Source organism: Ixodes scapularis, unplaced genomic scaffold (assembly GCF_016920785.2).
Source record: "Ixodes scapularis isolate PalLabHiFi unplaced genomic scaffold, ASM1692078v2 PGA_scaffold12__126_contigs__length_90152505, whole genome shotgun sequence".
In the NCBI taxonomy this organism is placed as follows: Eukaryota; Metazoa; Arthropoda; class Arachnida; order Ixodida; family Ixodidae; genus Ixodes; species Ixodes scapularis.
Window position 1 is genome coordinate 7,401,728 of NW_024609838.1, and position 25,575 is coordinate 7,427,302.

Here is a 25,575-nt window from a genome sequence, read left to right on the forward strand (position 1 = left end):
TACCGATTTCCCAAGCGCGGCTAAATCGTTTATTTTCTTGCTGCTCGCCTATGGACTTATATCTCCGTTGCTGGTTGAAAGATGAGGTTGTTTTGTGCTTGACTGGCATGTTTACTCTTTCAATCTTGACCCGCTCCAACACGCTCTTCGTCCATCAATGGGGACTTTAGCAGACCGGTAGTGCGGAACACGGTAGCGGTTTGCTAAGAGTCCCTGCTATCTATGTGCAGGCGTCGATTTTTCCGGCTCACGGCACTGGGATTCTTTGCATAAAAACGAGGGATTCCACACAAACCTGAAGATATAGCCCAGCTATATCTTCAGGACTCTTTAGAAAACCCCTCGCTGCACCCAAATATCGTTTTATTTTTAATCGGTTAACTAGGGTTTTTTTTAGAAAACCCCTCGCTACACCCAGATATCCTTGAATATGCAATTTGAAGAGAGAGAGGGAGAGAAAAAGAGAAAGGTCACGCAAATTGATAGATAGGACATTGGAGTATTATTGGCCGCTGTTTTGATTTTTGCTGCAAACTAGAGTTGTGTGTTGTTCCATATGAGCATTGAACAATCCTTTTCCCCAACTAGCAGACGTGCAGGCGTGTACCATCCCGCTCTGGAAGGCTTCCTCCCCTAAACACGCGGCTGAGTTCTGAGAGGACATATCCGATAATAGAGAATAACTTGGGCCACCTAAGCTGCTCGGGGGCCCCCAAGGGTTGGCCGCCCCCTATTCTAAAACTCCATATTCGCGCCGAAGCGAGACACGCGTGGTTGCAAAGTATGTTCCACGGGTGCCGCTTCTCCGCGGCGCAAAAGTGTAAGGTAAGAAGCGCATTCAAAGGCACAAACCCCGCGGAACAGGCGACGGTCTAGTAGTGAAACCCGTCTAGAACGAACCCACGTACAGCGAATTATTGTCGATATCGAACTTGCGGAAAATGTGAATAGAAATGCATGGAAAAAGTATGTTTTATAAGGAACAACACATTCGCTATATCGAACTTTTTCCTCCGGGAAGGCTTCCAAAAACGCGCAAACAATCCTCTTCTAGCCTATCCCTTCCCCCCAAAAAAGAAGTAGGAAAGAAAGAAAAATCAATAGCTCAAGTTGAGCACAAAATTGAGCGACGGGAAGATTCAGAAAAGGGAAAAGCTAAAAAAAAAAAATCTTCATCCCTAAACGTTTGCCACCCCCCCCCCCCCCCCCCAGAAAAAAAAAAAAAAAAAAAACCCGCATACAAAAAAAAAAAAAAGAAATTAGCGTTTTGCAGTGTTGGGAAGTACCTTTAAGTACATTGTACTTAAAGTACTACTTCAAGTACATTTAGGAAACTTGTACTTTACTTGAAGTACACTTAAAGTACTTTTTTGTGGTACTTTCCGAGGGAAGTACAATTCCCGACTGCAAAGTACATTCCCCAAATTTTTTTTTTTTTTCAAATTTGTATCACGAAATGGTTCTTTGTCAACTCCAAAGAAATACTGGGAGGCATATTCTACTCTCAGCAGAGACGTGAGCAGACGACGCATCGCTCCGCCTGTTCTGGGGGCGGCTTTCCCGTGGCATTTTGAACTCGCTACTTCTCGGTCGTTCAGCGCAAGTGAGGAGGTTTAAAATATTATGAGGGCAAAATCAATCACAATCTAGCACCTCAGACTGTGGCGCGGAACAATTAAACTTTTAAGTCGAAGAAAAAGACGACAGAGGAGAACATCACAATGTTTTGAGACATTATCTTTTGTCTTTCCCTTCGACTAGAAAGTTCCTCAATTTCTTCACACCTCAATCTCAGGTATCGAATAATGATTAATTATCACCATCTCGCTTGCACACTCACTGACGTCATCCTCTTTCCTAGTATATATTTAACAGTCTTGGGTGCAAAAATCCAGTGCAAGCGGCACCAAATTCAGAAGAGGGACTTCTGAATTTGGCTCAGTTTTGGGAAATAACTACTGTGTGGCCACTTGACTTTATCAAATATCCGCTGCTGTTTTTGAAGATAGGTCATGCACCCTAATTACCCCTGGGCAATGCACACCAGTCGAGTTAAAGGACACCATGAAAGATTGTATTAAAATATTTGTACTTTACTTTCAAACTGCATTGTATTTATATATAGTACTTTACTTCAAGTACTTTGCACCCATTGTACTTACTACTTTATTTAAGGTACATCACGTCTCATTTACTTTGTACTTTACTTGAAGTACCTTTTAGATGTACTTTACCCAAAACTGGTGTTTTTGTCTTAAGGCGGAAGTGAATTCGAGATGAGAAAGAGAAGCTCTCGCCTTACAACGAACTCAACGTGAAAGTTCGTTGTAAATGTTTTTTTTTGCTATATCGAACTTATCGTAGCGTTTCCTGCTGTTCGTTATAAACGGGTTTGACATACATGCCTTGCATGTGACGTCATATGGCACCGTAGCAGCCGCCGTTGCTCCGTACCATGCTCCTGGGCCCTTACCTTCTGCAGCATACATTCCGCAAAATAGAATTTGTTCTTCTTGGTAAGCCTTGTGCAGAAGTCCGAGGACACCTGCAGGCACTTCTTATGAGTTGTGAATGCGAAAGCATGAATGTCGTTCTTCCATTCCCTTAGTTCGTCTGCGGCGTACACTCTTACAAAAAAGGGTATGGATAGTTCTCCCTTAGGGGAGGAACGGTCTTGTAACCTATGTTCCTTTAGAAAGGGAGAAACTTTCGTCCCTGAAGCACGGGAGCAAAGTTCCTCCGTCGCTTGCATCTCAATATGGCGGCCCCGAATCGAGCAAATCGAGCCCAATAAGGCTTGACGAGGACGCTGCGTTTCTTGTACGGGACGAGAGGAGCAGCGAATAAAAGCGTAACACGAGCTTTCCACGGATTGTGTTTATTTCCGAAGCCAGATTCCCCCCACAGGTACAGAAACTTGGGTTTCGAAAGCAGTTACTCAGTCTTCTCGTCGACAGCACCGCGATGTTAAACGGAGACAACCAATACCCAGTTACTTCGCGCACTTTGCGTCTTACCTTTGCTGTTCCTCGAGTCACAATTCCTTCGTCAACCGCACATCACGGAGAAGGGCAAACTCAATCCGCGAAACCAAAAGCCGCTTTCGAAAGAACAAACTCGAAGCCGCTGTCTATCGCGTACAGTGTTGCCAGATGGAGAAAAAAAAAGTCAGCAGATTGATCCCCAAAAAGTCAGTAGATTTGCACAAAAATCAGTAGATTCCACGAAATATGTGTTTTGCCATGTTTTGCTATCTCCATTAATACACACTTCAAAGAAATAGTATAGAGTAACAAATAACATGGTAATAAACACAAATAAAAATGAAAGAAAAAAACAAGACCAGTTCTCAAGTAACTTTATATGAAGGACAAATTACAATGACACCATAAATGTTTTTGTTTATTCATTATTGACTGTTTCGAGGATTATTCTTTAGAATCGAGACTGAGGCACTTTTGGGATCACAGATGAAGGCGACAGTGCGACGTTCACCTGTCGCTATTATTGAAACAAAACCGAAACAAGACGCTCCGGCAAGTGCGCGCGAACATGTCCAATGGAAGTCCTCTGCACGCTGTTATCTTTCCTTACTGGGCTGTGGAAGGTTTTTGAAGCAACGCTGTTGGTCCGGAGCACTGTTGAGGCTACGCGTTGTCTGCTACGGGCTTATTTCTTTTTCGCCTGACCCAAAGTTTGCGTTCAAACGTGGCGAAACTTCATTCGTTAGCTTTTTAAGCCACCGAGGAATAGGATTATATCATTTTCTTGCCACAGCCTGCCAAATAAAGGAAAATAACTGAAATTTGGATGTCGATCCCATGCATTCCGCCGAACGAATGAATGAAAATTGCGGCTCTCTCCGCTCAACTCGAAGCTATTCTAGTAGATTGTATAGGAGCAGCCGAGAGTTCAGGCGCATGCGCAAACACCTCTCGCTCTGCGCCGCGGGCTGATTGGCTCACTTGGGAGAGGGACGTTACGGCGAGATCATAGACTAGCCAAACTCTCTCCATATATGGCTCTGGCCCGGATGTCACCGTCGAACCTGCCGAACCTGCTCTGGGTGGATAGATAGATGAATATACGACTACGTCACTCGAATAGGACGGGCTTCTGGGCCATCTAGCCAGTGCTTCGTTTTTAATTCTGGGACATTATGAGTTTCCTTTGATGGGCGGCACTGGGAACTGAAGGGGCCATATAATAAATTTTTAATATGTTTACTAAAAAAAAAGTCAGTAGATTTTCTTGTTTTTCAGTGACTCAGTAGACCCGGAACGAAATCAGTAGATCTACTGATAAATCAGTAGACCTGGCAACACTGATCGCGTAGCGTGAAAGAATGTTAAATCGCTAGCCACCAGATGGCGGGGTCAAGCAGAGTAATTGCAAGTAGCTAGCTAGGTGGCGCTAGGTACCGCCCAATTCATGCTCTACAAAAAATAATTTGCTTCTTTCAGGCCACTACTGCGCCCACTGCGCCTACTGCGCTTGGGGATCCTCAACTATACACACATTACACTCATTACAAGCATCAGGTGAACATACATTGAGCACACACATGGCACACACAAATATCAATACAACGGAACACCACACTGACCCGTACACTACACCCGTGCTCTGCGTTCCCGTCTTTTATACTGGTCGTTTTGAACGTTCGGAACTTTTCGGTGACTCCCTAAGCAATAAAAAATATTCCCAGCATGTAGATTTTTTCCCAACAATGTCATACCTCTGAGAGTAGTTTGAATGACTCAGGGGATGAATCTCTTATTAAAAAGTAAACGCTCGATCATGCCGTAATTATTTGAAAGCCAATAAATCAAGCCGCTCCAATGCGGTTCGAAGCCATGAGTTTGTTTCCCCACACGGCACGTCGTAGCCTGTATTTCTATTTGTGCTGTTCGCGCAAAGCTGCAATTGCCGTCTTGAATTAATCTCTGTAGAGCGGATATTCACTCAGCTGGAAGTGATGCTTCACGGGCTGAGAAATCGCTTTTCGATCAACTTGAATGCAGTCAAAGCCGCGACTTGCGGCAGGTGTTAAGTGTACGGAGCTACGCCGTGGCAAGCCCGAAAACTTCTAGCGCTCATCCCAGCGCGCCACGGAGGGCTGTTTAAATATACCGTAGTATATTTAAACAGCAAAATAAAGGGTAGCTTTTTTTTTCGATTTTACCTACTATTGTGTTTTAATGCCGAAATTCCATACTGTAAATATACGTACTTTCCGTCACGATTTCGTACTGTTCAGTCCTTGCCCCAGAGCGCAATCGCTCTCGGGGACGAAACAATTCCGACAGTCACATTGGCCACTGTACGATAGGAGCTTCTACTGTTCAGACCAGCGTTCCAACATGACTATCCGCACGTTGATCGATTGCACGTAATCCCTCAAGTGGTATTAATCTTTTTAATGTAAAGCGGAATGTCAACCTGCGACATTCCGCCCCCTCCGATCACGGCCCGACCAGCGGCATCAATGACCAACAGTTTACGATCTCATATTCTTGTTACACCACTGATACGCGAACACACGGTCACATCGGCGATAATTCCAGTCTTCTGTTCACAACCCACAACACTGCCATCACGATGTTGCATCTATGTTGCTAACACGCACAAATACAGAACCACGTTGAAAGTCGGTTGCACTCGGCATCGGAAAACAGAACCGAACTCAGCCCGGAAGGCACCCAGGCAGCCGGCAGCAAAACCTGCCTGTCTTGGACGCAGTTCCTGCGGTTTCCATAACGTCGAGAACATCGACACAGTTCCGCGTGGTTTCACTACTGCAGTTCCGTCGTTCCGTGCCGCGTGAGTCCCGCAACCCGGAGACGGCCATCCTACCCAGTGTACGTAGCGCTGCTGGCACTGCTTCGGAACTTCGCTGTTTCTAGCGGCTTCGTTTGCTCGTTTGATAAAATTAGTGATAAAAACGTCAATGCAACCGAAATGTTCTGCACGTTTAGACTAGAAGACGGAATTACAGGCGGCCTTCGCTGCCGCTGAAGCTCAATCAACTCCACAGCTATATATTAAACAACCTGCGCAACCTGCTCGAAAAACGAAACCGAAAGAAGGTGAGTCGGGAGGGCGAAAGCTTTCTCTCGTCTGCCTGGAGAAGGAGAAAAACGTTTCGTTCCTCCCCTTTTCTCGTCTCCGCTTGGGGGCGCGTCGGTAGAAGGGAGGAAGACGCGCCGTTGCTACTTTTTTCCTCCATTTTTTCTTAGAGTGTAGTGGCGTAGACGGCCACGTTTCGCCGGCGTACGGCCAAGCGCGCGCTTTCGTGAAGTGCCCGCGCCAAGCTTGGCTAAGCGACCGCTCTGGACTCTGCCCGGACGGGCTCTGGCTGCTCTGGCTCTGCCGCCACCGCTCCCTCATTTTGCTGGCGGTGTGCCGCCATGGAGAATACTTCTTCGGTAGCCTTTTCTTTTTCTTTTTCATTCGGAAAGCATTAACTGTCTCATGGAGCGAGCCGACGTCATCAGCTTTGAAACCACGCCAAACGGCTCTTAAATCCTTCTAGTCAAGCCAGCTTCCATTCGCCGGTATGGCCACGGCACCTTCACCGCTTCGATCACATCGGCTAGCGCGCGTCGACCAGGCTCCCATTCGCCGGACACGCAGCGCCGTAAGGCTGCGAAGAAACACAGCTTGGCTGCGATACAAACGCAGCCAAGAAGTTTCGGGAGCACTTGAACTCGCTCGTTGAAATGACGCAAGCTAGACAGAGGTTCATACCCTCGCATCAGGGAGATCAATTAGAGGGAGATGATGCGATACGATATTTAGGAGCAGTGATGGAGGAGAAATTTCAGGAACGGGTGCATGTGGAAGATAGGAGAACCGAAGGAAGTAGCAGTCCAGTTTGTGACATCGCGGATTTTGGACAAAGAGAATGGGAAAAGGCGGAACGAAGAGTCCCTAGTGGCACGTCGACAGGCACAGATGGTATCCCTATCAAGCTGGTGAAGAATTTGGGTCCTAAATCTAAGGCAAAACTAAGGGAGGTAGTGAGTACCATGATAACAAAAGGAAATATTCCAGATGAATGGAGGCTTAGTAGGATGAGTATGATATATAAGGGAAAGGGAGATATGTCTGATATTAGGAATTATCGTCCCATAACCGTGACACCGGTTATTTACAGGTTGGTAATGCAGATTATAAAGAACAGACTGGAGGAATGGGTAGATTGCGAGGGCATACTGGGCGAGTTACAGAACGGGTTTCGGAAACAAAGAAGGTTGGAGGACAATATATTTTCTCTAACACAGTGTATAGACATAGTGCAAAAAGAAAACAGACAGCTGTGGCTGGCATTTCTGGATATCAAGAGTGCCTATGACAATGTGAACAGGGGAAACCTGTGGGACATAATGGAGAGCTTAAACCTAGATGAAGGACTAACAGCAATATTAAGGAACATTTACAAAGGTAATAAGGTGATTATAACATGGGAAGGGAAGGCGACAGGGAAAATAGAGATAAGACGAGGCCTTAGGCACTTGCAGGGGTGCCCGTTATCGCATTTGCTGTTTCTGTTGTATCCGAGAGGATTGAAGGATAGACTAGAGAAAGAGTGGGCTTGGATTCGACCTTTCGTACAGTAAGCTAGACCAAAAAATTCAGCAATCCTTACCGGGATTGATGTATGCGGATGATGTCATACTAATGCAGGGATGTGATTGCTGCGCCATTTGCTCCAAACTGCGCCAAAGTGCTTACCCTGCTACATCCTGCTACATTTTACCAAAATGTGAGAAATTTGCGCCAACGTTGCGCCAATTTTATTTTTGGCTCAACGTTGCACTTTTAATGATACAAAAAATATTATAGCTCAGGCCTCGCTGCTCGGCCGGGCCGTTACGACGTGCTTATGCAAATTCTCAGAGCTTTTGGCTATTGTCTGAAATAAAGTACTATTCAATCGCATTTCGTATGAAAGGCTGACAGTACTGGTAAGTTTCGCAATAATTCTCATGTTCGTCGTCTGTTTTGCTGGAGGATTAGTTAGTCTGGTCGAGTGCGCTTCTCCTCGCACACTGGTGTACTGCAGAAAAGCAAAAACCTCAATGTAAGCATTGCGATTTTGCGTGTCTTGCTTCGCCGCAGCGCACCACCGTGCTAAGGGGAAAGCAATCCTCCAGAGCGAGACGCGGCACAATTTCTGAATACAACTTTGGCTCGTATGTATGATAGACTATGATATCCTGGCGGTAGCTTTTTCCATATCGAGATTTAGCGAGGATACTTAGGTAGCGCAAGAAAATTTATATGCGCGCATGTTTATTGATTTATTTATGGCAACTGATTTGTTTAGCTCTCATTTTTACATCAATGTGATTAAGTTAGAACTAAATTGGCAGGAACAGTGGATGGAAGCTCGGGAACAACCTTAAGGTGTTCGGCAGGATTGTTCTGAAAGTTTTGTTCACATGCCGTTTTTGTTATGAAGTTCTACACATAAAATGTAATTGACGATCATAATCGAATGACAAGAGCTTCGTTTTTTATCTGAATTGAAAATTGATGTTTTGTTACAACCTTAAGAACTCGAAGGAACCATTAATTTATGGGCTCTATATTATTCTATTATTTCAGTGAGATTCAATACCTAAAATAACCATTCACAGCCAGTTTGTGCTGTTCTTCACTTACCTTTTTAGCGTGTCTCGTGCTTCTCCACGCAACTAAACGCTAGTTTTTTTTTTTTTTTGTTGTTGTTGTTTGAGGGACTCACTCCTGCTGTGCAACTGATGCGAAATAAGGGTTGCACGTAAGTGAGAAGGCAATGTAGGCACTGCCTTTTAGTTGGACGCACCGACACATTAATCTTCAAAATGTCTGCATTGGTACGAATAAGAATGATGGTATAAAAATGATTTTTGCTGCTCCAAAATTGACTGTTGGCTGCTCCAAGAGCTGCTCCAAAATGACTCGGACCAGTCACATCACTGTAATGGCTAGCAACAGGACGGAGTTGCAGGAATTAATGAGCATCTGTGGTAGGGAAGGAGAGGAATTAGGTTTAGCATTCAGTGGTGAAAAATCATGTCATGATTTTTAACGATGATGAAGTTGAGAGGCTCAAGATACAGAATATTACAGTTGAGAGAGCTGGTAAATACAAGTATCTAGGAGTATGGATATGTGATGGTGCAGCATATCTCAAGGAGCATGAAAAGTATATAATAGGTAAGGGCAACAGAAATGCAGCTGTAATGAAAAATAGAGCACTTTGGAATTACAACAGGTATGAGGTGGTGAGAGAAATTTGGAAAGGGGTCATGGGTGCCTGGCTTAACTTTTGGAAACGCAGTGCTATGCATGAAATCCGAAGTGCGTGCGAGACTAGAAATAAAACAGTAGGTAGACTGGCTTTGGGGGCACATTGCAAAACGCCAAACCAGGGAGTACAAGGAGACATGGGATGGGCGTCATTTGAGAGCAGGGAAGCGGTGAGCAAGATAGAATTTGAGGATCGGTTGAGGCAAATGGATGGGGAGCAATGGGCACGAAAGGTTTTCAGCTATTTATACATGAGGAGTGTAGACACAAAGTGGAGACAGCGCACTAGGAAATCAAGAGGAAAGTTTTTGGGCTATAGTGGAGATACGGAAGAGCAGGTCTCAGTTAAGAAGAAAGTTAAGGTTACAGAAAGATATCGGTGGTGAGAGTGAATGCAGACAAAGACGGCTCTGGAAAGCTATAGATTAAACAAAACAGTTATTGCCAAAGAAAGCATTTATGACAATTCTAGGGGAAGCCCATTGTTGTTTGAGGCGAGGACGGGTGTTGTGCGAACCAGAACATACAGAGTGAAGTACCAGGAAATGGATGCAGTGTGCACTGCTTGTGGAGAGGAAGACGAGACGGCTGAGCACTTGATACTCTACTGTAAAGGGCTTCACCCTATGCCTACCGAAGACAACATAGATTGGGTTTTAGAGACAGCGAAGGGAGAGAGGATTTCAAGACAGTAGAGATTACCAAGCAAAGATTAAGTGAATGGTGCCGGAAAGCGAGAGAACACTAGGTATTTTCTTATTAACTGATGGCAAGGGAGTTTTATAGCCTCACTTTCTTTGCAGCGCGGAGTGAATATAGATTTCACATTTAAACATTCGAAGCTTAAATGGTAAAACAAAATGGCTAGGTGGCGTAAGCTACCGCCCGATCCAAAGGGCTCAGCCGGATTCATTCATCCATCATCCATCCACCCAGCCAAGTGAGTGCCAGTCAGCGCACCAACACGCGTAGAGCAAGAATGATGTACATGCTTTCGCATTCACAACTCATAAGAAGTGCTTATGTGTACCTCGATCTTTTTTTTTTCTTCCTTTTTTTAATTACGACGCACGAGAGCCAATGGGAGTCTCGTTTCTTGATGACGCGCGCCAGCCAGTGGGAGCATAATCCATTAGAAATCGTCTTCGCTTAAGGAAGGAGATTTCAGGTGCCGTTTGACCAACATTTGGCGTGGTTTCAAAGCTGATGCCGGTTCGCTCCATGGGCCCAGTTAATGCTTTCGCACTAAAACAGGTTCGATGATGCCAAATGTATGCTGCAAAAGGTACGGGCGCAAGAACATGGTACGGAGCAATGGTGGCTGACGAGACGTCGATGCAAGCCGTGTATTGCACAACATCCGAGTACTGTTGGCAGTTGGAATCTACTGACAGCACTCGAAGCGATTTCATGTTCGGTCGTGTTGTTTCGGTAACTTTGCGCCTTCGCCTAGGCACGACAGCCGCGTTATTTCCGCCGCGTCGACTCGATATATATCGATTTACAGCCGCGTCGACTCGATATATATCGAGTCGACACGCCAGAAAAGAGGGACAATGCGCCGATAAAGTGAGGGAGAGGAGGCGAGAGTGGACGTCAGAACGCCGATCTCTGATTGGAACGATTAGTGGGTAGACCCAAAGATATAGCTGCCCTCGCCTCCACTGCGCTGGTCGAGCGCGTTAAAACGCGGAAGTTAGGCACTTAGCTTTAGGCCTGCTCACTAATCGTTCCCATCACAGCTGGGCGTTGTGCCGTCCTGCGCGTTCTGGTCTCTTCTTTCTCGGCGCATACATGCCTAAACTGAATATATGCCTGGATGTTGGCACTCTGCAAACGGCGTGCTTGCAGAGTTTATCGACGCTCTTCTCGGAGAGCGGACAGGACTCTCAGCGTGAAAGACTATAGCCAGCCTGAGGAACGAACAATTTGTACGCCTCATTTGGATGTACATTCTTAGGAGACGCCAAGGACCGAATACTCGATTGTCCTGAGAATGCAGAATTGCCGACGCTAACCCGGTAGATCGATAGGGAAAAAAAGTGGAAACGCCCAGAATTTAATTGAATGATAGGTGAAAACTGAATTAAGAACGGAAAACCATCAACTACTTGTTAAAGAAACACTGCCCCCACAACAATTTTTTTTTTAAATTTTTTGTGAGGCGATTTATTATGGTGTCGGAAGACTACCCAATCAATATTCTGCTACAGCGTCACGTATATTTTGAATAAAGTAAAAAAAAAGCCGCTTACAACTCCCTGTAACGCCGAATTAGAGCGCAGCTCTTGAGGAGGAGGAGGGAAGGGCACGGGGGGGGGGGGTAAACTAACCAGGGGGGGGTCACGTGACCCCCAATGCCGATGATGTCATCACTGACGTCACTGATGACGTCATCCGTGACGATGACGATGCGGGTACCGATGACGTCATTAGTGACGTCATCAGTGATGATGACGATGACGATGCGGATGCCGGTGACGTCGTCAGTGATGATGACGATGACGATGTGGATGCCGGTGACGTCATCAGTGATGATGACGATGACAATGTGGATGCCGGTGACGTCATCAGTGATGATGACGATGTGGATGCCGGTGACATCAGTGATGATGACGATGACGATGGGGATGCCGGTGACGTCATCAGTGATGATGACGATGACGATGCGGATGCCGGTGACGTCATCAGTGATGATGACGATGACGATGTGGATGCCGGTGACGTCATCAGTGATGATGACGATGACGATGTGGATGCCGGTGACGTCATCAGTGATGATGACGATGACGATGGGGATGCCGGTGACGTCATCAGTGATGATGACGATGACGATGTGGATGCCGGTGACGTCATCAGTAATGATGACGATGACGATGCGGATGCCGGTGACGTCATCAGTGATGATGACGATGTGGATGCCGGTGACGTCATCAGTGATGATGACGATGACGATCTGGATGCTGGTGACGTCATCAGTGATGATGACGATGACGATGTGGATGCCGGTGACGTCATCAGTGACGATGACGTCATCGGGGGGTCACGCGACATCGGCGGGGGTCACGTGACCTCGGGGGGTCACGTGACCTCGAGGAGGGGGTCACGTGACCTTGAGGAGGGGGTCACGTGACCTCAGGGGAGTCACGTGACCTCGGGGGGACACGTGACCCCCCACGAGGTCACGTGACCCCGGTGGGGGGCTCGCGCGGTGCATTATGGGACATTTCCCATGATGCACCGCGCGGTTACGCCGACGGCGACGCCGACGGCGACGGCGACGGCGACGGCGACGGCGACGCCGCTCAAGCCGGAAACGGGCCCCTAAGAGCTGCGCTCTAAAAAGAAAAACGCAACTGCTTCAAATTGAAACTGGACCGGAGGGGGGGGGGGGGGGGGGGGGGGGTGGAATATAGAGCAGGAGAACGGTACTGAACGTCACGTGGCTGTGCAACTTTTTTTTGTTTTTTTTTTAATCATCGTATTTGAAGTTTTTTTAGAAGCCACAAGAAATGGGTATCATGTTCTTTTTCCATATTTAATATTGACTGTGTGCTTTCGATGACCCCCCGCGACTTTGATTTTCTTTGGTGGTTGTGTCTAAACCATTGTAAACTGCACGTGACCACGGAGAAGAGAGCGAGTTCGACTCAAACCGGCCAGATCTCGATTGGCGGTTTTCGGGTGGAAAGAAACCGAATTTCGAGCCGCAAATTGTGTTCTGGGTAGTTGTGCTCTTATACGTCATGAGTCCCTTTTAAAAATCATCTGAAATAAAAATTTAAACTGTCTGGTTGGGACACGCATGTCGAGAAATGAATTTGAAGCGAAATTGTTTTTAAAGCTATATTGACGGCGCGAGATTTATTTGAAATTCTGCACGGCAAAGTCCATGACGTCACGGAATGGTCATGCACTCTTTCCATCTCAACAAGATGGTCATACGCTCTGTCCACCTCATCGTGATGGCCAAGCCGATCCACCTCTCCTCCACGCGCCCGAAATGCCGAGAGAGAAACCAAGCGGAAAGGAGGTGACTACCAACTAAATCGCACCTCGCACCGTCAATATTGCTCTAAAAAAGTTTGTTTCCGCGTAAAATTAATTTCTCGACTCGCGTGTCTATACCAAACTCTTAAAAAAAAAAGATTATTTTCTTTTTAGGGTTTTTTTGTTGTTTTTTTTTTGCGGTGAAAGTGAATTCCAGTTTCGGGATTTTTTTTTATTATGGAACTACTTGTTAAAAGTTTCAGATTTCTAGTTTTAAGAAAAGAATAGAATGTGAAAATGAATATTTAGGTAAATCAAATGTTATGGCGGATATTCGGAATAATATAAAGAAAACGACGGTTGATAATAAAAAAATAAGGATTATTTTATTCACCCAGGCTATAAATTGGTGTTTTGTTTTAAACCAAACCATTCTTGTAAAACGTAACCTGGAATTTTTTTTTATTGCTTTTAATTTAGTTTTTACTTGTTGCACTGCCGTATACCTGCCACTAATGGTTAGGGATCGGATTCACATTTATTTCAGAACGTATTTAATTTGATTTAATACACTGGCTATTTCGCTGTACATTGCTATGCTATCGAGTGCGGCTTCACCATCGGAGCGATGCCACATCAAATATGCGCGCATCGCCGCCCTATCACTTTTTTTTTCTTTTAATTTAGCCGGAAGAGTCGATGCTCAGGAGAAAGGTAGCGAAAGAAAGCGCCACCGTCGCGTGGCGCCCTCCAGTGGGAGTAGCGGCACCTATGAGAATGCGTTCCGTGTCCAGCTTCATCCAGAAGGTGGCGTAGTTCTGCACAACTGTTGCCCTGCAGAGCAAGGACACAGTCTTGGAGTCCGGAATCCGCGCTCGCTGGACCTTTCGGATTTAGTGAGGTTATCCGAAAGGGCTAGCTTAAAAAGCCTGAGCAATAGGACAGACATAACGATAAAACCAGCCGATAAAAGAGGAGCAATTGTGATTCTTAGCACTTCTGAATACATCCGAGAAGGATACCGCCAACTAAATGACTCAAAGTTTTATGAACCTCTCGCAGATGACCCTACGGTGTATGACACTCAGATTGTGACCTCGGTTTTTAAGGATCTCCTAGACGAGTGCAGAATGACCGCTAAAGAACATAAAAATAATGAAACCAGTACAGCCTTCCCCGGGCCGCTCCTACATGCTCCCTAACATTCACAAACCTGGTAACCCAGGGCGCCCAATCATATCTGGAATAGGTACAGTAACCGAACCTATATCAGGATATGTAGACAGTTTAATTGAACATATACCTACAAGTCTTGATTCGTACATTAAAGACACAATTCACTTCTTAAGGGAAATATCGAATTTATGCATACCAAAAGAATCATATATCTGGTTACACTCGGTGGGTCATCGCTGTATACGAATATCCCACACGATGATGGAATAATTTCTTTAATTGACATGTACGAACTCCACAAACAACCGGATGACCCAGTCGAACACGTCGTCGCTACTTTAGCGAGGCTTGTCTTAGACCTCAACACGTTCGAATTTAACAATGAATACTTTAGGCAGGTTAGCGGAACCGCGATGGGCACCAAAATGGTCCCGAACTATGCCAACGTATTCATGGGAAAATTAGAATCGCAGTTCCTTTCTGAATGTCCGGTAAAGCCGCTAATATACAAAAGGTTTATAGATAAAATATTTAATATCTGGTCACACACTGAGGAGGAGCTGGTGGACTTCATAGGTCGATACAACATTGCTCATCCGAACATCCGCTTTGCACATTCGTACTTTTAAACCGAAATAAACTTCTTAGATGTCAACGTTAAAATAGACGAAGGAAAACTCGCCGTGAGCCTGTACCGTTAGCCAACAGATCGACAGCAATACCTGCATTATCAAAGCGACCACCCACACCATTGCAAGAACAGCATTCTCTATAGCCAAACTCAACGTTTCAAACGAATTTGTTCCAAAGAGACAGCTTTTGATGCGAGCAGCCAAAATTTAAAGTCGGTGCTTTGTTCCAAAGAGACAGATTTTGATGCGAGCAGCCAAAACAGTCAGTGCTCGAGAAACAAAAGTATCCACCCCGTATTGAGGAGTTTCAGCGAATATAGGGGGCGCTCCGATCGATCCAACATGGCGGACAAGAGGGGGATAGATTTGCGACGCCCGTAGACCGGTAGCGTATAAATAAAACAAAGCGTGTAGTTCTCTGTTTGTTGCCGTGTGCGAGACGATCATCGTTTCAACCAAGACCTACCGTGATGCTACAGATGAAGTCTTCAAGCCAGTTGAAGGCAAGAAATCTTGCCAGAGTCAAGATATGTGTGCAAGTGTTCGACGTGAGCTCTCACTTCTGGTGCAGCTGTCATCAAGTTGAACCGAATGTACGCGGGTCCAAAGAAAGGTACATATCAACAATGTTCGCGCGTTGAAACTATGACGCGTACTTTATCTAATACTAAACTTATCGGTCTGCGGCTACAAACATTTTCGTTGACGTTGCTTAGATGATGTAACCATTCAGGCCTCGCATTAAAAGGTGTCGCGACCTCTTCGGTTGTTCTAGTTAATTGAGCAAAAAAGCGGTTGGATAGAAAGTATGACAACTGCAGCATATAAGGGACGATTGAGGTCTTTATCCTGCGTATCGAAACATCGGTATCCTTGGTGTTATCTTGCGATCAGCTGGTCGCCTGTCGTCCTGTTTTTACGCGTAATGTAAACAATCCCCGGAAGTGCCAATCTCATTTCTATGTGCTTTTGCACCCCTACAAGCCTCGTTTCGGCTCTTGTGGAAAGCTTTATTGTAATAGCAATAGTCTCATCGGTCATTCGAGTTGTATGTGCCACGGTGATATCTGCTGACAAACAAGTCTGTATTAAATGCAAGAAGGAGAACGAAGGTAAAGCTTTTTTAACTGTTTTCTTTTTACAGAACAGGGCAAAGCTTCTAAAACAAGACCAAACTAAGCTGATATTTGAGTGTGCTCAAGAATGAATGCCAAAGGTGCTTATGCTAAGTGGTAGATGTATGCAGTTGATTTTCTGTTTGCCTCTGCATTGTAAATTGGAAGATATGTATCAGCAGAAGACACATGTCCTTTTGGAAATGTCTTTTATTAGGGCAAAAATAGGTTTTCATACACAACCGAAGAGTCGCAACACCATTTAATGCGAGGCCTGAATGGTTACATCATCTAAGCAACGTCAACGAAAATGTTTGTAGCCGCAGACCGATAAATTTAGGTTTAGATAGGTATGCGCTATAGTTTCTGCCTCAAACACGCAACATTGTTGATATGCACCTTTCTTGATGACAACTGCACCAACGTGAGAGAGCCCACGTCGTCGAACACTTGCACACATATCTTGACTATGGTATAACAAGATTTCTTGCTTGAAGTGAAGATCATCTCGCTACGACTAGCTACGACCACCCACCGCAGCGATGCAGGCGTCGAAGGGGCGCAACGCAGTCAGTCGCCGTCACCCGACGCAGCTCGTTTGGCATTCACAGCTTTCCGCCCAGGTGCTTCGTTTGTACTTGGCACCGAGTGTTATTTTCTGTGCTTATGTGTGCTCCGTGGCTAGATATGGGCCTCAAAAGCAGTTCTTCAGGCTCAATAGCGTTCACCGAAGAACTTCTGAAGAAAATGCCACCCAGGAAAAAAAGCACGAAGACACAACGCACCAGCTTGGCGGACTATGCACTGGGCGCGGAAATCGGGCCCTGCGGATTATACAACAAATGCAAACTATCTAAACAAAACAAACATTTTTAGGCTCAAACTGACTACTGCGGACTATACGCCTGGACACTGGTGCCTGTTATTATGCATCGTATATTCACTGCTGTTTGTTGTGGCTTGACACTGCCTTACTGTAATGATGCAGAGGGGTCCACTGAATCCTGAAATAAAGATATTTGAGCACATCTAGATGCAATGCCCCTTGAAGCCAGATGGTCAGAAAAAAGGTGTGCCATTATCTAATTTGCCAACAACAACTCACCGAGTCAATGGGCAGTTTTTCACCACAACATTTATTGCCGTGTAATCACCAATTTGGTCCATTAAAAATCTTGAGGCTGTAGCCTATAGCACATCTATTCTGGATCTGCAAAGTTTATGCTGTAGGCATGCATCAGCACATCAGCATGTTTCTTATCAATCTTAAACGTAAAACGCTAGTTATGCAACGAAATTCCCATATCATCACATTTTTAGCAAATTGAATGGTCCCACCTGTCACACTGTTAGCTTTGGAAGTAAACCAATTCACAATACCACCAGTGGCAAACATCGTGCCAAGCATTCGTGCCGCATGTAGCACAAAAATGTCCTAACTAGGGAAGCAAACTTAATCGATCGTGTTGATTAAAGCACTTAAGTACGGGAGAAATTATCAATCAGAAGGTCACTCGAAAGGGAAGTTTTCTCGCTGAACGAATATGACTTTTTATTGGGCGTTCCGCAATGTAAGGCCAAAGACATTCACTCCGTGATCGGTACAGAAGCATTTGCTTAGCAGTCGGTCGTGCGTGCTAAAAACAACAAAAACAGAGGTGGATTAGAAACGCGATAGATTCGCCTTTGCACGGAGTACTTACACTCAAAATCGTGTCAACATAAAGCGACTATGGCCCACCTTGCTAGCACCAATCTTAAAATTTATCCGTGTAGTCGTCGCAGCCGTGCACCAACCGAAAGCGTTGCCGCAAGCCCTTCCGCCGTCAACTTTGAATCGCTGTTGAGTCTGAAGAACTGCTCTATGAGGTCCATACCCAGCCACTGAGCACATACACAAGCACAGGAAATAATACTCGGTTCCAAGTACAAGCGAAGAACCCGGGGCGGAAAGCCCTGAATGCCGAACGATCTGCGTCGGGCGACGGCGGCTGACTGCGTAGTACACAGGTTGCGCTCCTTCGACGCCTGCATCGCTGCGGCGGGTGGTCGTAGCTGGTCGTAGCAGATCGTGTCAGCTCTATTGCTCGTACCGGAACACTAGAGCCGCGTAATATTCCTGCTGCCGAAGTTTATAAGCCTACGTTCGCGGCCAACACATATACACAAAGCCACCGCCCAGCGAACCTATCCCCCTCGTTCTCTTTCGGCGACCGGCCGCCAGGGCGGTGACACCGTCGCTGAAACTCCTCAATAATCGACGATGCACTCGGAAAAGCCAAGCAACTAAACCGAGCAGACCTTATCAGCCCGCGCTCCACGCAAAGCGACACACAACGCACAAATCTATATCTAACTGATAGCATGAACCATCCTAATGTAAATAATATCTTAAGACGACATTATAACATTCTCGAACAAAGCGAGCGCCTTAAACGCGCGTTTCCACCCGCCCCTTGGGTAGTCCACAGACGATCACGTAACCTCAAAGACGCGCTAATAAACTCTCGGATAAATTCATCGCCACCACCTAACGAATGTAGGCCTTGCATGCACCCAGGATGTCTGATCTGTAAACAGATGCCGCACACAAACACGGCCAGCAGCACGCACTCGCAGTTCTCGATCAAAATCAAAGTGCACTTAATATGTGCCTCGTCGAATGTCGTGTACTTATTCGAATGTACAATGCAAAATGCAATTAGAACGGCATTTAGACTGCGCTTTAATAATCACCGATTTCACTCCATAAATCTTCCGACAGTGCCTCTATCCAAACATCTCGGTCTCCCAAAACACTCGTTTGATAAATTGTCAGTGACGCTTCTATGTCTGGATTTAAATCAAATTGCGAACATGAACAGCGTGAATCCTACCTAATTTACCGATTCAACGCAATTAAACAAGGAATAAATGAAAACCCCGGTACTCTGGCATCGATTAAAATGCTAACAGACGAATAGCAACAGCGATTAGGGGGCATTTTTTCAGGAAACGGGCGGGGGCGGTGGGATTCCCCCCCGCCCCCGCCCGTTTCGATCTGGATGAGTTTCGTACCAGCACGCATTCGTGTAATCACTACTGCGTGATGCACGTTAAAAATCCCAGGTTAGCGGTTGTACTGCACTGGCTCATCTACAGCTAAGAGACCGATTACCCGTCGTGGCGTATCTCCATCAAGGCTGTTATAAACATACAGAGCAAACCAATTTTTCTGCAAAAATTCTTCCTGACTCCGGCCGAAACGTCGAAGAGTAAACCGTCCGTTGTTGCTGTTTTCACCAAGGTTTTTTTTCTTCCCAGTTATATATATATATATATATATATATAAAAGGACACGATGACGTTTTCTAACCAGCTGGTCCGCATGCTTTCGCTTCTTGCAACTCGAAATGTTCTTGCGCACATGTGTGGAGGAGTGCGATTTCCAGAGGGGGCGGAGGAATTGGTCGGCGCGTGCCTGTCGCGCGTGGGTTGGCTCCTCACCTGAAGAAGATCCGAACGATGTCGGGGCTGCGCTCTCGCGGACGCCAGGTGACCGAGATCTGCCGCTTCTCGTTAGGGCCCACGTGGGTCGCGGCACTCTGCGAAGCGGTACACAAGGCTCCGTCTTTTGGAAGGCCTCGATGCTTCCGCCAAACACTATACCGTCGAGACCGCTTATAACGAAGTCGGTTATAACAAAATAGCGGTTACAGCAAATGATCACGATTTCCCATTTCTTTTTGCACTTCGTTATAATCGAAGTCGGTTATAACGAAATAGCGGCTACAGCGAAGCGATCACGATCTCCCATTCCCTTTTGCACTTTGTTATAACCGAAGTCGGTTATAACGAAATAGTGGCTACAACGAAGCTATCACGATTTCCCATTCCCTTTTGCACTTCGTTATAACCGATGTCAGTTATAACGAAATAGCGACTACAGCGAAGTGATCACGATTTCCCATTCCCTTTTGCACTTCGTTATAACCGAAGTCGGTTATAACGAAATAGTGGCTACAGCGAAGCGATCACGATTTCCCATTCCCTTTTCCACTTCGTTATAACCAAAGTCGGTTATAACGAAATAGCGGATATAGTGAAATGATTTCCGATTCCCGTTGACTCTGTTTTAATCGGTCTCGAAGTAGTTTGTTGCAGCCAAATAGGTGGCCGTACGGGTCGGGAAAGGTCAAAGGAGTGCGGAACGGCACGGCTACAAGGGTCCACGACGACCTGGTTAGCCGTTCGGAAGAATTAACCCGCGGTTACATCGTTAGCACAAAACACTGTCTAAATAAGGGGAAAACGCCAACCAATCTCTAGAAGAAGGTGTCGGTGCAACGTGTCGGTGCCGGCTCAGCACCTCCTTCCCGGGGGGGGGGGGGGGGGGGGGGGGGGAGGGGGGGGCGGGTGCTATTCAAAAGAGAAGCAGCTTCTTTCTTTTCTTCTGCGGTGAATGTAGAGCAGCATCTTATCTGCTGTACAATCACCGAAGATACTGCTCTACACTCACCGCAGAAGGAAAGAAAAAAGCTGCTGGGTGTTTTCTTAAGTGCACTACTCCAAATTTCATTAATGTTTATGGTTGGATATTGAGATATCGCTAGCGATAAATAGAAAACCTTACATAGGCCTAGTAAGGTACGTTGTTGGGCTAGTTGGTTCATCTTAGTAAAACATATAAAATAGCGCAACAGAAACAAGGACGCTTGTTGCGCTATTTTATATGTTTTTAATAGGCCGAAATTCTGCTCAGCAGAGCGTCTGTGCGAAGTCCCGTTCAAAAAGGTCATAGCACGAGATTCGAGTTCTAATAACGGCCGTACAAGCAATATATTACAATTTTTGTTGGTAGTTCCTTATAGACTACTATATTGCCTAACTGTGAATAAAAAACAAAAAAAAAAATAAAAGTTTTTTTTTTTTAGAAAATTGACTTTAAACTTGCTAGTTTTTTTAAATATACGTTTTTCAGGCAAATGTTGCGCATTACATATTTAACGCAAAATATTCAAATTATTTTCAAAAGAAAGAGCTTAATTGGAGCTTTACGGTGATGTAAAGATCACAAATGTATTATGATTAGGTCAGACAGTACAGCTTGCAGAACTTCGTCAAATATCGTTGCAAAGAGGCGGTTTGACAATTAAAAAAAAGAACAAAAAAAAAACATGAAGGATCTTATGACCTAGGCGCTTAATTAGCATAAAAAAAACATATCTGGAGTGTGTTTCCAAAAATTTGTTTTGATGTAGCGTAAAAAGTAGGGAAAAAGGACGGAGTGAAATATGGCGGCCCCGATATGATGGAAGAACGTCAGCTTCCACCTTGGCCGCTTCAACGGTCGATAACTTGAGAACAAAAACATCCGACAAACTCGCCGTTTGCGTCTTCTTTTATTATATGAATCGCCCAAGAACATGTATTCTTTTCACAAAAAGTTAAAATTTGACCCAAAATGCGTGCCTGAGTTGAGATGAAATCACCTTGCTTCTTTTTCCTGAAGCAGGTGCCGAGCCGGCACCGAAACGTTGGGCCCTACCTTCTTTTGGGGATTGATTGGCGTTTGCCCTTTATTTATAACGTTTAATCCAACCAGGCAGACGTCTGCCGAAATGTTCACCTTCAAAAAGACGGTCTGCAGACATGATTGTAACATGCTTGACACCTGTCCCCGCAGATAATTCTCTCGTTGTGTGTACTGCAGCGAACAGAGCCGTTAGTACCATATGTGGGTGGAGCGAGTGGGGCTTCGTGAAACAGCTGCTGTCGCGGGATGGAAGGAGAAAGGGGACCTCCCACGGGCACTCGATCACACCCGGCCAGCGCGCCTCGCCTGACCTCCTGGCAGGACAGTTCAACGCCCAGAGAACCTCTAGGTGCTCTCCCACTCCAGACCGATGAGAAACGAGTGACAGGTTCAAAACACGCCATTTGCCACCCCCCCCCCCCCCCCCCTTTTTCCAGATACCCCCAAAGAAAGACAGAAAAACTACAAACGACTTGCAGTGTTTCCAACCTTCAAAAAGTAATGGTAAAATAGACTCGAAATAAAGAGATGGTGTCCTCGAGGCGGACGTCAGATGAAACGGATCATTAGTGATTTGGAGCGTAAACGCGTAAATATCGATTTAATTACCTAAAATCTCCTAACTTTCAAAATACTCACCTGTGGTGACATATTCCAATTGGAGAGATGTTGACCGCGGTCAGAATACGGCACAGTTGTTGTTAGAACTCCCACAGCTAAATTATGATCCGGGCTATTCTCTGGCAAAAACACAGCCAGCATGAACGTACCTTTAACATAAGTATCTTTGCAACCGGCGTATCAGCCAGAGTTCTTGGGTTGCGAGCACATATACCACGCGCGGAGGATCGCGAACTGATTCTCCGCCGATCATAAAGGTACCTTAGCTAAAGGGGAACTTTATGATTGTGTGAACGGGGTATAATCATACTGGAACGGAACCAAAAGAGGGCGGAATTCCCATCCGGAATCAACGTCGCCCTCTGCGGCGTGTGCAGTCATACTCGCTTCGTAACGCTTTCATACGGGTATAAGTGCGGCTGTATTGACGTACCTGTAGGGCACGCCTTTTCGTGGTCTATCTAGCGTTTTCTCAGCCTGCAAATTACAGGCGCCAGCTGGGGTGAAAACTAAGTTGGGGGTTGTACACGATCCCCTCCAGAAGTAACTGAACACAGTTACTCGTTAGCTGGTCCAAAACTAACACGTGTTACTCGTTCCTTTTCTTAGAAAGTAACTAGGTCGTTAGTTCATTAGCGAAATAAGTAAGTAGGTTCGAATAATGCGTTACTTGTAACTTGTAAGGCGTTACGTACAAGCTTGGTGCACGACGAGCGAAATCAGTTTTCAGAGCCACAGCCCGGTTTGACGCCGAGCGAGTTTTGGTACCTTTAAAAAGGATCCAATTCTTTGTCATCTAACAAGCAAGAACCGACCTCGTCGGAGGGACCAAGTGCTCTTCCCAAACTGTAAGCTTTTCGCACGGTTAATTGAACAGAGCCCCGAAACTGAGGACTTAACGGGAGAACAACGCGGTCTCGAACCCAGTGCTGTGTCTAATAGCTCGGTGTGTTGTCCCGCTCATTACTATTAACCTTCATTACCTCGTTCGTGCCTAATCTCTCGCCAATCCCCTTGGTCCCTTTGGTTTGCATACGAACGGCCGTGGACGAGGCTCGTCTCCGGCAAGTCGCGGTTGGGCCGACGATGGCATCGCGAGGCACCCTCGCTTTCGCTTCTTGACCAGCTTTCCGTACGAACGCGCTTCGCTCCGGCTGGCTCCAGCCGATCAAGGCTCAAACGAGCTTCTACAGAGCTGGATGACGCTGCCTTTGTGCACACGAACACATGGGCCCAAGTCTGCCTTGTGCATCAGAACGCAGGACCGACCGAAGGAGTAAAGGCGCTGGAGCAGACGTACGTTCTCGACGCCGTCGCAGGCGATGAACTGGACGTTTGGGTATGCGGCGTCCTTCTCGAAGCGGCCCCCGTGGTATGCGAGCGAGGATCCCTGCACGCGCATGGCTCGGATCAGGAAGCCCCTGAACGAGGTCTGGTTGTTCAGCGCCATCAGGGTGACCCGGAGCTGCTCGCCCTGCAGCCGGTCCACCACTATCTGGAGGAAGGTGCCCGCTCAGCGATGGCATGCATGGTAGCTCTCTTCCGCGAAACACCAGATGCCGCGTCTACCACAGCGTTCGTAAGGCGTACTTATAAGCACTTTAACACGAGGTGTGGGTCAAAACAACTTGTCGTGTGCAGTTAACAAGAGTTCTGTCAGGGCGAGAGGAACCTTGTGAACGCTCGCCAGTGAAGCGCACAGTTATGGCCGCCAGTGAAAATACTTCGTTTCAGCATAACTTAGCAAAGAGGAAACGCTCTGCAGCCCACTCGAGAGAATCGGAGGAGCAAATCAGCTCTGACAGCTTTGTTCGGGTCTGCACTCGTAACTTATACGTTGTTACCTGCCCGCTCCTGTGCTCTGATTGGTTCGCTGGCCATAGGTTTCGCTATCTGTCAAATTACGAACTGCTTCTCGAAAAACGCCGACGGACTGTTCGATAATAATCCCCGGAGAAGGGGAACAAAAGGGACAAAGGACATACACAGATCTCCAAATATTCGGTTTTTATCGCTTATTCGATTCGACGCCCCTTTTTGGCGGGTGGCTGGGTCGATGGGATCTCGACTATAACGATTCAACCGTCTCTTCGGTGTTTATCCTTATTATAACCCCCAGTGCTTATCGATCAGCAAATCTTGGTCGAAAAATCATTGCTCTAGGAAAGGAACGAAAGTAATTCCCTGCGTTCGGTAGCACGGACTGCACGGCGTGCAGTCCGCTATAAACTTTGCAACCCCTGTAGTGGTCAGAAGGGGCCCTGTCAACGTCCGTGTCCTACGTTGTGCTCTAAAACACTGAACGTATGGCTGCGAGTGGGTTCTGAGTGTGTTTACATTTCAGGAGTATGTAACTTGTGCTGTAGTCTGTGTGGTTCATATTTCTAGATACTTCTGGAGCAAAGATCAGTAGTTGACTTCCAATAGCATTTTTCACAATTTGACCCGTGATAACTGCTTCACATTGTCGGCGTAACTGTTTGGCAACGTGGACATATATTCTTCTTTATATATATGTATTTTCTTTTCGCGTGGATTTCGACTTCGTTAGATATATGTATGGTGGCGGGAACGAGAGGGTACCAAGGAAGGTGGTGTTGACTAGCCACTTGGGCTTTGACCCAAAGCCACTTATGTTTCGCTTGAGCGAAACGTTTACAGAGGGAACAATAATGGCAAAGGTGAACTTCTCAAAGTAAATTTGCGCAAATCTCAAAGGGAAGATGGCGTCCACTTTCGTTAACTGGCGCCATTCGGCTCCATGTATTCCAGGGGACACTGTATGGCTGGGATAGGACGCGAAGCACAGCAGTCGCATAGGCGTTCCAGGAGCCCTGTGTGGCTGCCCACCTGGTAGTAGTGGTGGCTGTGCATGACCTCCTTGTCGTGGCGAGGCTCCATCTCGTTGCAGGTGGTCACGGGGGCACCCTTCCGGTGGGCCCAGCGAGGCGGTGGCGACAACGTAATCAGGCAAACGGCGACCCGGGCGGCCCACATGCCGGAACACGGGACCAGAAGACTAAGGCCTGCGCATGATGTCATCCTTAGTGGATCCCCCACACAGCCCCAAGCGGCAGATGCGTCCGTCTTGGCGTCCCCAGGTGCTAGTGTCGCGCGCGTTGTGAGGCGCTCTGAAACGCACTGGGGCGCTACGTGAACCCACTAATGATGACGTTTGGGAGTGAAAGGCCTAGGTGGTGTTGGCCTGGTCGTGTAGAGACGCGAC

General features: G+C 46.4%; 1 protein-coding gene across 1 annotated transcript; it reads right to left on the reverse strand.

The window, feature by feature from the left end:
• Positions 1-13,973: 13,973 nt before the first annotated feature.
• On the reverse strand, positions 13,974-25,346 carry LOC121046368 (putative ferric-chelate reductase 1). The gene is made up of 4 exons (XM_040500516.1): positions 25,200-25,346; positions 23,650-23,844; positions 19,700-19,797; positions 13,974-14,124 (listed from the first exon to the last, which is right to left on the reverse strand). Exons 1-4 carry the CDS (start codon positions 25,344-25,346, stop codon positions 13,974-13,976), a joined length of 591 nt encoding a protein of 196 aa, XP_040356450.1.
• Positions 25,347-25,575: the final 229 nt, after the last annotated feature.